Below are 12892 nucleotides of genomic sequence, written 5' to 3'. Positions count from 1 at the left end.
CTGGGAAACTGGGAACATAGTTTAAGGTTACAACTTTTGTTTCCTTCAATTTTGGCTGCTAGACACTAGAACTTGTAACCTTAGAACTAAGAATCCTCTCTCCAGGTCATTGAACTTTGCAATGTAAATAGTTTCTTTTGGCATTAGGAATGAACTGAGTTGGCATACTGCAATTCCTAGGGTAAGAGATAAATCCCATTGACAGTACAGCTTTCATCAACCCAGTGGGCTAGGCATAACTTCTTCTCCTGACTTATTTCAATATCTTCCCTTTAGGTGATTTCATTCATTTTAGATACTAAGTTATTGGAAGCATGATGACACACACCATTTGAGTGGTTCATAAGTGTCACCAGCTGTAATGTGGTACAATGCCTAAGCCCTGAAAACAGTGATTGAATTGTATGTTTTATGGCAGCTGGGTGGGGGTTTTTCTTGTTGTTATTGTTCAATTTTTTGTTAACTTTACCCTGTCTGGGAGTTATTATTTTCTGGTCACTTAGAATTTGTAAAAGGAGACTTAATGTATAGTCCTTAGAAATTCCTTCATAAGAACATAGGACAAGTCTCTAGTACATTATAAACATGTTGTGATTCTTATCTTTCTGGTATAGTTGTTGGTGCTGTGTGGTAGTGCTTAATTTGCTCTTTTTTCCCCTTTGAGCAGGCTGGAATAGAAGATGTTAGTGTTGAGTAGTTACACAGTTAAAGAGGAAACTAGCTAAAGACCTTCAAAGTAATAAAGAGGGTGGTAATAGATTATAAGCTCTTTAAGCAAAGGAGAGAGTGTGATAGGAGGAACTCTATCTCATGCTGTTGAAAAATTAATCTTTTTTGCTTTTCAGCATATATACCATAGCTTTCCCCTCCAATTCTTGCTTTCCCCCTCTCTATTATGCTAGTCATTTGTCACCTTTATGTATTTGTCTCTGTATTTCATTTAGTCATAGTAAGTGTTAAGTATATTGAGTGATTACTGTGTGCAAGGCACTGTACTCAAATGGTTATTACTCTTTTCATCTAATGATATAGAAACCCTCATCAGAATTATCATCTTTGTATTATGATTTAGGTGGGAGTTAAACCAACTTTTTTTTTATTTTAATAGTTTTTATTTACCAGATATATACATGGGTAATTTTACAACATTGACAATCGCCAAACCTTTTGTTCTAATTTTTCCCCTTCTACCCCCCCGCCTTGAGATGGCAGTAAACCAATTTTTTTTAAGGTGAACATTTTTTTGACATTTTCCTTCTTGTGGAAATTAATATTTTTATAAGTATATAAAAATTTACTGATAATTTACTGATGTATATTTACTGATAATAAATCATAGAAATGTTTTTATAATAGATTTTTATTTTTAAAAATACATGCAAAGATAATTTCAACATTCACTCTTAAGGTGAATTTTTAAAAATCAAAAAGGTAATAATCACTCGAATGAATTCTTAGTCTGAAAGGTTTTGTTGTTTTTGTTTTTATTTTGATGAAATCAGATTAAAGCTTTTGTAATGCTGGTATTAGATGGCAGGAGTATCCCTGCCATTATGTCATATTAGCCTTTTTGTTTATTTCTAGGGGGTTCTTTAGAGTTTGAGTAGTCATACTAAAATTTACATAATAAGTTTGTTGTAATTGAATTCTGTTTTAATGGAAGAAATGAATTTCATCTTCCTCTTTGCTATGTTACTAAGGATATATTTCAGACTCCTGCTTCTCCTACATTCCCATGAAGGGAAGTGAATCTGAATTACAGATAATTAGACTCTGAAATTTTAGAATCCAGGCTTTTTTTTTTTTTTTTTTTGTAAGGATTGGATTCAATCCTGAATAAATTCATAGCATGTACAAAATACCAAGATTAGTGTTAATTTTAAGATATTCATCTCACCAAACTATCTGTTGTTTTCTACTCTGTGGACTTGATTGATTGATTTGGCTTCTTTTGTTCTTTTGTTTTTCATTCTGTTATGTGTAGTTTGTTTTGAGTTTGTGTTCTTTTTAAATTTAGCTCAGTGTTGAAAAATGAAAGAACAAGAGAGTATCAATAAAAAAGTACTCAGGTTAACTTAATTTGTAGTTTAAATGTAGTTGGATTGTTTTATAGGTTCATGGTAATCCTCAGTCAGGATTAAGAAATGAATTACAATATTTACCAACATTTGAATATGGAATAGACCAAGAAGAAGACAAGAAAGAGGTATGTGAAATACGCTAATTTAAATAAACTGCTATTGAATTTGTGCATTCATGAAATAGTGTATGATCAAGAAACTAGGTGCATCAGTGGCCTAGTGTGCTAGGTCTGAAGTCAGGAAGACTCATCTTTCTTAGTTCATATATAGCCTTATATACTTACTAGCTGTGTATTTCTTGGCAAATCACTTAACCCTGTTTGCCTTAGTTTCCCCTGTAAAATGAGCTGGAGAAGGAATTGGCAAATTACTCTAGTATCTTTACAAGAAAATCCCAAGTGGGGCCATAAAGAGTTAGATACAATATTTTGCAAATTATCTCAAGTTTTCAGTAATTTAGTTACCATAAAAAAGTGTATTTTCAGCAAATTCTGAAATATTAGAACAATCCTAAGTTATGCTTAATGATTCATATAATTTTGATTTGCTTCAATAATTTAAATCTATGCTTTTGATCAATTCAGGGGCTTTTCCTTGTTCATTTCATTGCCTTGTTCAGACCTAAACTTAGTTTAAACTTAAATACTGGACATTATGCCAATAGGATACACAAACCCATTGCCTGCCAATAATAATAATAACAATAGTAATAGTAATAGCTAGCTAACCTTTATATAAAGTCTTCTATGGGTTAGGTACTGTGCTAAGTGCTCCACAAATATTAGTTCATTTTATCCTTACAACAATCCTGAGAGATAGGTTGCTATTCTTATTTCTGTTTTACAGATGAGGAAATAGGCAGACAAAGATTAAGGTACTTGCCCAGAGTTATATACCTAGTAAGTGTCTGAGGTAAAATTTGAACTCAGGTGTTAATCTATTGCACCACTTAGCTGCTCTCAGAAAGATTGTTTCCTAAAACATTTGTTAACCATAATAGCATTTGACTTAATGTTACTTTAACCCTTTGGACAAATTACTTTCCCAACCTGTGCCTTATCTGTGAAATTTTATCATCACCTAGTAAGAGTTCTCTTGATGAGAATTTAAATTGATTCTTATTTTGTTACCCACTTTAGCATTGTGTACCGTTTTCTCTGTGTCTTTTATCTTTTTACCTAGAAACAAAAAGTAGACATAACTTTATTTAGGAGGAAAAACTGAGTAGTGCTTTGTCTTTGTCCAATATATCTTTAAATAGTCACATATGTTATGCAGTGTGCCCCAGAAATACAGTTTAAAGTACTACTTCTAATGAATATCTGAAGTGGAAGGAAATTAGGATCTGTTCAAGGCCCTGTGCCAGCTTCCTCATATATGAAATAGATATATTGTCATTTGAAAGTCCTCTGAGAGCTGGCTATTAGCAAATTTATAACTCTTCTTTTAGCGTCAAAAGCAATACTTAAGATACAGACGACTTTTCATGGATATCGAGAGGGAACAAGTAAAGGAACTAGAGAAACAAAGAGAACTTAGGAAGAAAATTGAAAGGTAAGCCTTCCAGATTTCAGTGGGAACTTAAATTGACCATTTCATCTTCTCTAGGAAAGCAGGGGTACTAGATTTGTTTTATATCAGCAAAGCATTTAATAGGCTCTTGTGAACAAGATAAATATAGACTAGATATTAATATGATTGTATAGACTCATAATTTGTGCTATAATTGGACTAATGAAGACCTATTAATGAGTCGCTGTCGGTTTTAAAGAGAAGTCTGTAATTGAGTGCTTCAGGGATTCATTCTAAGCCTTCTTCATTTGATTATTTTATTAGCTACTTGGATAAAATTGTAGAAAGTTTATCTCGAAGCTAAGAGGGATGCTTTTGTGTTAGAAAACACGATCCAGAAGATATTCTGCAGATTAAAGCAATGGCCATAAATTAACAATATGATTTCATTAAGGACAAAAGTCTGTACTTTCTTTAAAAGTCATTTTTATGGGTACTATTTGGGAAAGATATTGCTGAGATGCCTGTTCTGATTAAATAGTTCTGTGGATCTTTATTGCCTGTAAGCTCAATATGAGCCCAGTTAATGCTATCTTAGGCTACATTCAGAGGGACCTAATATCCAGAATTCTGCTATGGTCAAATCACATTTGTAATAATACTGTGTTCTGTTTTTAGAGATACATTTGAGGAAGACCATATGATGAAAATGATTCAGGGTCTTAAAATTTGAAAGAGGCGGGGGCAGCTAGGTGGCGCAGTGGATAGAGCACCAGCCTTGAATTCAGGAGGACCCCAAGTTCAAATCTGGTCTCAGACACTTAACACTTCCTAGCTGTGTGACCCTGGGCAAGTCACTTAACCTCAGCCTCAAAAAAAAATTGAAAGAGGCTTTATCTCTATTATTTCATTAATATTTTGTGATGTAGGCAAACTGAAGTATGTGTCAAAGATGATGTAAGGGAACTGAAGAAGAGAGAGAGAAGGAGAATGTGCCATATGAGTTTCATTTGAAAAAACTTGATACTGATTAGAGTGGAGAAGAGAAGGCCTGGGAACCAGGAGAGGCCATACTAAGCAGGATTCAAGAATTTGAAGCTATTAGATTTGTTTTATGTGTTAGTAGAAGGCAAAACTAGGCCCTTCAGTTGTCAGAAATTTCAGAGGGACATCTGTATTGCATGTAAAGAAAAACAAGAGTTTTCCAAAATGTCAATGAACTGTCTAAGAAAAGTCTTCAGTGACTCAGTGATAGTTTAGGAGGTTAGGTAATGTTGCATTAGATCATCCTTCCAGCTCTTCAGTTCTGTGATTCTGTATCTTTTACTGACTCATTTTGAACTAGAGATTATATTTAATCATAATATCTTCTTCAGTCTCCTTAATAGAACTGGGAGGCATTGTCCAGAAAGGTGCTGATATAGGCATGCTCCTATAAATTTTTTAAACAATTAGATTTAATAATTGATATATTTTTCCCCCCTGAGGCTGGGGTTAAGTGACTTGCCCAGGGTCACACAGCTAGGAAGTGCTAAGTGTCTGAGACCAGATTTGAACTCAGGTCCTCCTGAATTCAAGGCTGGTGCTCTATCCACTGCACCACCTAGCTGCCCCTAGTTGATATTTTTTTTAACCTAAACAAAAGGATTCTTTCTTTTGAGGAATTTTTTTATAAGAAGATTCCCTGGTGCATTAGTTTAGAGAGATAGAAAAACTTTCTAAAGTAGTAAGAGCCATTGTCAATTGTTTATTAGTTATATATAGATACAAGACCATGCTTAGACCCTGATTAATAAGAAATAAAGGTAACGCATACCTAAAATTATTATGTAAATGAATCATAAACTATCACATTTAATTTACATAATTTTATTAATGTATTGCTATGTTTGAATCAATAAACATTGAATAATACCAACTTAGTACAAGGTACAGAATACTTTGTGAAATATGTAAAACTAAATAATGTGGATCCCTCCCTGCCTTTGAAGAACTTACTGACTTTACTAAAGTCCATTTGCCTTTTGTTTTGTTTGTCTACTCAATATGATATTGTACAACACCCTTAATTTATAACAAATCTGTTATGTAATTTGAATGATTTCTCTCATTAAAATCAAAAAGGTCTCCTGTTCTTAATAAAAAATAATATTGGACATTTCTATAGCTTTTTAAAACTAAGTGCAAAGAACTTTACATAGATTATATCATTTATTGTATCTTTGGTCATCTGGCTAGTAAATATTATAAGCAAGATTTGAACTTAGACCTTCTTGATTCCAAGTACAGTACCCTATGCGTTATGATATGCTGTTTTCCATTTAAAAATATATATATATATATATATATATTTCTGGATAAATTAATTGAATTTGGATAGATCCCAAAGTGTACTACACATATTCTCACTAGTATCCAAAATTTAGGTTTTAAAGTTGGGTATCAGAAGCACTAAGACACTAAAGAAAAATTGAGTAGGGAGAGCTTTTCTCCTTGTTTATACTAATAACTATTTCCTTGACCTTTTCCCAATTTTTTATGTCTCAAGAGTTGAGAAAGAATTATTAATTTTAAACACTGCCTGAGAAACCTTGCATAGTATCTTTTGAAAAGAGGGTTTGGGAGTTAGAAAAATGGCCTTTTCTGCTGAATATTTATTTTGCAGTGAACAAAAGATAAGACTCCTGAAATTTTTGTATGGAATTCCCACTATAAAGAATTATATTTAATGGATTTAACCAATTGCTTTAAGTACTATTTAGTCCTAACTTTATTTGTTTTAAGGATAATTTGACTGTTTTGCCCAATGAGCCATTTGTCTAGATTTGATATGTATAAAAACATTCTCATAATGTTTTTCTAGAAGTAGAAAGGCCTTCAAAATGTAATCTAGTTTGTCTTTCAGGAAGAATCATACTTTAAAAGCACAGTCCAAGATGCCTTTCTAATGATCTTCTAGGGTAGTAAGTCTACAACAGCCTTTACTAGTAACTTGGACTAATTATTTTGATGGTAGGAAATGCTTCCTTTTGTCTATTCCAGATCTTTCTCAGTGAACCCTGAATCTCTTACTATTGCTATGATGTGGTCAGCATCAAAGATCCTTCCAATCTTATAGTATCTAGAATATAAATCTCTCAGCAGAGAAGAAAAAAAGTGGACAAATTTAAGTTAGTACATTTGGCTGAAATGGAGACAAACTTGTTTGGTGTTTTATGTCTAATCTAAATCTACTAACAACATAGTTAGTGGGTAATTCTTCTCCAGAAAGAATTTTTTGCTGACCTGAAATGAAGGACAAAAAACAAAAACAACTTTAAGATTCTTTAAGAAGATTTCAGATTAAAGCTTTTGTTTTGTTACTATTCCCTCAGTGATGTTTTTCTCTTTTTAGTGGACTTTTCCTAGTCACAAGTAAATTAGAAAGTCCTCTTACTAATTTGGAGGTGATATTAGAAAATGTCCTTTTATAAATAACTTGCTGAATTAATTTTTTAAAATCGCATTTGTAATCACTGTTGTAACAAAGAGCCTTAACATGTTCCCCAGAAACTAAAGGTTTAGACTTTATAATTCTTTGGAAGTTTTGGCATGTTCTCTAAGTTGAATTTTGAAAACATTGTATTCACTTTATCCCAAGCCAGTAAGGAGCCCAGGGTGAGTATCATTCATCATTAAATCTGCTTTAGTGTTAAGAATTGTTTTCAAGCTGCTTTTCATCTTATTTTAAAACTTCAGAGTATAGTGAGCCCAGAATTGCTGCTTTCCTTGAAATTATTGTATAGTTTTTAGAGACATCTAAGAAAGGAACCATTTCTCAGAAAGAATGTTGTTATTATTCATAGAATAGGGAGAAAGGGATAGAAATATAGTACAGAGAATGAATTTTTAAATACCAACAATATTAGGGGCAGTATGGTATTGTAGAAAGCGTACATAGATTTATCAATAAGTTCAACTCTTAATTTTGCTACTTACCACCTTTGTGACCTCAGGCAACTCATTTAACTTTTAGACATTAGTGTTCTCATTTATAAAATGGACTGGGAGCTTCTTGGGCTATAAAGATAATTCTATTTTTAAATAAAATTTGTTACATTATAAGTTCCAAACTGTCTCCTTCTCTCCCCATCCCACATTACAGCCATCATTTCACATACACACACAGCAAAGACACATATGCATGTGTGTGTGTGTGTATGTCTTTGTGTATATGTGTAACCATACTATGCATACTTTTGTTTACCAGTTTTTTCTCTGCAGATTGATAGCATCTTTTTTTCATAGGTCCTTTGTAGTTGATTTGAATATTTATAAGTTTATTTAGTTGTTCACAGTTTTTCTTTGAACAATGTATACAATGTTCTCTAGGTGTGCTCATTTCACTCCAATATTTCATGCAGGTTTTTCTACCTGCAACCTGTTTATTATTTCTTACAATGTAATAGTATACCATCATAGTCACGTATCAAAACTTGATTAGCCATTCCCTAATTGATGGGCATCCTCTCAATTTCCATGTCTTTGCTACCACAGTGTTACTGATGGGTCAGAGAATATAAACAATTTTATAACTTTTTGGTCATAATTCCAAATTGCTCTCCAGAATGGTTGGATCGGTTACAATTCTATCAATAATATATTAGTATCCCAATTTTTCCATGGACTATTGATGTTCTCTAAAATCTCTACAAGGTCTAAATCTTTAACATTTTAGCTCAATCATAGTTATGACCTTAGCTTTGACACATAGAGACCAATCTGTGTTTTTTTTTTTAATAGCTCCAAACAGTTACAGTAATACTTCTTAAAGCTTATGATCCTTAAGAATCATTTAAAAAAGAGAAATGATACTGCCTTTTTTAAGCCTAAGAAACTTTTCCATCATCTCATCTTGGAGAACTTATGTTCTAATATTAAAAAGAAGCTAATTCCTTAGTATATTTTGAAAAGAAATAGAAACAATGCTAATCTTTGTAACTGTACAGCAGGAAGAAATCCTTGGAGTTAAAGGGCTAGCAGGAATTGAAGCCAAAAGGAAGGATTTTCAAGTTTCAACTTTGCATTATGTATTTGTTAAATTTACCAACTCTTTGGCAAAGACATATGGAAAACAACCAAGAGCAATGACAAGAACTTATCATTTGATATTGGGTCATTATAAAAATACATTGGGGATTTAGAATGTACTAGCAGTAGCTCTTCATTTTAAAGAATGAAAATTTAAATGAAATGGAATCTATTTATTGTATGCTTGTGCAGATATCCTGTGTACTAGATTTTAAGACATTTTTGGAAGCATTTTAATTTTAACTGTTTGCTGACAACTCGACTTTGATTTCAGAATGATTTGGGTTAGAGGAGGTATCATATTTACTATCTCTAATCACATTCAACAGTATAAAAAAAGTCACATATTTTGAAGTATAATCATCGGCTTTAAAGCAATTCTTACTATGATGAATTCAGAGTATATATACTCTAAATAGTAGATTAAAAGTGTATTTGCCTATGAGCCTTAGACCAAATCTGTTTTATTTTCTTGTATAGAGTAAAATCTATTTTATAAGGGAACATAGAACAAAATCTGCAAGGGAATGTAGTCTTATTATTAAAGAGGAAAGTGTTTGATTTAAAGTCAGATCTCTTTTCAAATTCTGTTTTTCCCATTTACTATGCATATGGCCTTGGGCAAGTTATTTTATCTAGACTTCAATTTGCTCTTCCATAAAATGAGAAAGGAGGGTTTTTTTTTTTCCTCAGATGACTGCTACAGTCCCTCTTAGCTCTATAATCCTAAGAATTTGAAGAGTTTTCAGATAGAAGAGGAACTAATTTTTTTTTTCTTTTTTGATCTTAGAAGACAGAACATGGATTGAATTTACAGAAAGGCAGATTTTGACTTGATATAAAGGAAAAACTTTGTAATGATTAAAACTGTCCAAAAGTAGAATGTTCTACTTTTGAGAGTTTCAGATTCTTTACTGGAGACATTTCAGGTGCTAGATGTTGTAAAGGAGTTTTCTATTCAGCTAAATGACTCCCAATACTTTTTTGACTGAAATTGTGTGAAGAATGATCAACGACTTTAGTGACTACCAGTATTTTGGAAATGGTACTTTTAATGTTTTGGTTTACTGATATGTTCGCATTACCAGAAATATTGCATAGTATGTATATTTTCAAATAAAAATGGATTAGACTTAATTTTATTTGGACTTAATGACAGTTCTTAACTTTTTATGTTTCAAGATGAGGTTTGAGAATCACTGATTTGGACTTTATCAGCAAAAACTTTTGACCAAGATTTAGAACATACTTAGCTATTGATAAATCTGTGATTTTATCAGCATTAAAATATATATCAGTTAACTCTCATTCTTGCAACATGACTGTTCCAATTCCTTTTCTGTCATCTCTCTGGTGACAGTTTTTACACTGCTTAAGAAAATTCATTGATAATGCCTTTTACAGGCTGCTGGACCCTACATGTAATCCCAACATTGTCTTTTGGATAAACTTAATGTTTTTTCTTGTGAGAACATTTTTATTAATGTATTTTTACAGCATCATAATTTCCTTATGTACACTTATTTAGTCTTTGCTTCCTCCTTCAACTTTCTTTGAAATAAAATAATTAAATAAAAATAACCAAGACAGTAATTCTGTCTGTCTGCCAGTTAGCATCTATAGTCCTCTAACTTCTCATTTCAGTATTGATTGTTGCATTTATTCTAAGTTTAGTTGCCTTTTTGCCATGTTTTTATTTACATTATTGTCATCTCTCCCTACTGATGCTCAACATAGCTGACAGTGATTTTCCTTAAGCATTGGTCTGTGCAATTTTTCTACTCATTAAACATCCAATCAAAGTTTTCTTTTACCTTTTATTTTTAAACCTCCAAGATAATCTCATTCCTGATTCTGCAGCTCTCAGTTTTCCTTAGAGTCTAATTCACAATTGTACGCCATTATGGGAAAAACTCTAGGTTTGATTTTACAGAAATTTGTCAGCAAGTTGAGGTAGCTGTTTTTTGGTACATAGCTGTCTTCCTAAGGAGCAAGCCTCTCTTCATTTCATAGATATCGTTACCATCTACAGTAATCTTTGAGTCCCAAACTATAAAATCTGACATTGCTTCCATTTCTTCTCTTATTTCCCAGAAAGTGATGGGACCAGTTGCCAAGGTCTTTTAAAAAAACCCAAAACAAACAAAAAACTTAAGTTTAACTTCAAGCCAGCTTTTATACTCTACTCTTTCACTCTCATCAAAAGGCTTCTTAAAATTCATCTTTACTTTCTGCCATCAAAGTCTTGTCATATGCATATCTAAGATTGTTGATATTGCAGCCTGACATTTCACATGAAGTACTCTGCATATAAATTAAATAAGTTGACAATATAGACCCTTGTCATACTCCTTTTCTAATCTTAAACCAATCAGTTATTCCACATTCAATTCTAACTATTGCTTCTTGGTCCTCCTCAGGAAACAAAATGAACTGAGACTTCATCTCTGAGCACTTGACACATTTTGTTGTGGTGCACACAGTCAAAAGCTTTAGTGTTTTTTTTTTCCTCTGGGAACTTCCCTTGCTTTTTCTATAATCCAACAAATGTTGACAAATTGGTCTTTTGTTCCTCTGCCTCTTTGAAAGTTGAAAGTCATCCTACTCTTCTGCTAATTCTCAACTTACATTGTTGAAAGCCAAGATTGCAGAATCTTAAGCATAACCTTGTTGGTGTGTGAAATGAATGTAATCATTTAGTAATTTGAACATTCTTTGGCAGTACCCTTCTTTATTATATTGAAACATAAGCTGATTTTTTCCGATCTTACAGCCACTATTGAGTTTTCCAAACTTGCTAACATATTGAGTAGAGCATTATCATGTTTTAGGATTTTAAATAATTCAGATGAAATACTATCACCTTCTTGTTAGCAATGCTTTCTACTTTATTCTCTAGGATTTCTGGTTCTAACTCAGTAACCACATGATTGTAGTTATCATTGATGTTAAAATCTTTCATGAATGGTTCTTTTGTGTATTCTTGCTTCCTCTTCTTAATCTCTCTTCTTCTTTTAAGGGTCTATTATTTTTGTCTTTTATCAGGCCCATTTTTTGCATAAAATGTATGTTCCTTTGATATGTCTAATTTTCTTGAAGAGATCTCTTGTATTTCCAATTTCATTGTTTTTTTTTTCTATTTCTTTGCATTGTTTAAGAAAACCTTCTCTGTCCTTTTCTCTGTAATTCTGCATTCATTTGGATATATCTTTCCCTTTCTCTTTTCCTTCTTTTCCTCAGCTATTTTGAAAGTCTCATCAGGCAGCCATTTTGATGTCTTGCTTCCCCCCCCCCCCCCTTTGGAATATCTTTTGTTGCTGCCTCTTGTAGTTCTTCCTATAGTTCTTCAGGCAGATCTAATTCCTTAAATTTATTCATTGCTTCCATTTCATAGAAATATTGTTTAGATCATACCTTTACAATCTGATGATTTTCCCAACTTTCTTCAATTTGATTGAATTTTGCAATAAGAAACTCATGGTATGAGTCACAGTTAACTCCATGTCTTTTTTTAACTGACTATATAGAACTTTTCCACCATTGGTTGCTAAATACATCATCAGTCTGATTTCATCTAGTGATATCCATTGGTAAAGTCACCTTTTAGATATACAGACACATTTTAGATTGTTGAAAAAGTATTTGCTATGACCAGTGAGTTACCTTGACAAAACTCCAGCTCTGCCCTGCTCCATTTTGTATTATTCCAAGGCCAAATTTTCCTGTTATTCCAACATTCCAATCTCCTATGATGAATCTTTTTTTTTGGTGTTATTTCTAGATGTCATAAGTTTTCATAGACTTGATCAACTTTGGCTTCTTTGGCATTAGTGGTATTACTATGATATTGAATGGTTTACCTTGGATTGAAACACATAACATTCTGTCATTTTTGAAATGATAACCTAGCACAGCTTTTCTCCCCTATGTATTGACTACAAAGGCTATTTCATTTCTTCTAAGGGATTCTTGACCATAAGTATATGGTATATGTAGTGATCACCTGAATTAAGCTTTCCCATTCCCATCCTTTTAAATTCACTGTTACCTAAGATGTCAGTATTTAATCTTTCCATCTCCTATTTAACTATATCTAATTTTTCTTAATTCTCAGATTTTATATTCCAGATTCTTATACAATATAGAAAAGCATCAGACTTTCCTTTCATAACCAGATATATCTATATCTGAGCCTTTCATTTTTACCCCAGACAATTTATTAGTACTAG

At 32.4% G+C, this 12892-nt stretch overlaps 1 protein-coding gene across 7 annotated transcripts in view; it reads left to right on the top strand.

Annotated features, from left to right (window-relative positions):
- Positions 1 to 12892, top strand: part of CCDC15 (coiled-coil domain containing 15) — a 49397-nt gene that overhangs the window by 22487 nt on the left and 14018 nt on the right. For 6 of the 7 annotated variants that reach the window (XM_074303906.1, XM_074303905.1, XM_074303904.1 and 3 more), the window contains 2 exons: positions 2114 to 2206; positions 3532 to 3635. In XM_074303906.1, coding sequence (XP_074160007.1) covers positions 2114 to 2206; positions 3532 to 3635 — 197 coding nt within the window. The remainder of the gene's footprint in view (positions 1 to 2113; positions 2207 to 3531; positions 3636 to 12892) is intronic. The other variant, XM_074303909.1, reaches the window with a different exon arrangement.

Source organism: Sminthopsis crassicaudata, chromosome 3, assembly GCF_048593235.1.
Source record: "Sminthopsis crassicaudata isolate SCR6 chromosome 3, ASM4859323v1, whole genome shotgun sequence".
NCBI lineage: Eukaryota > Metazoa > Chordata > Mammalia > Dasyuromorphia > Dasyuridae > Sminthopsis > Sminthopsis crassicaudata.
The sequence above is the reverse complement of the archived record's forward strand: the minus strand, read 5'-3'. Positions and strand labels throughout refer to the sequence as shown.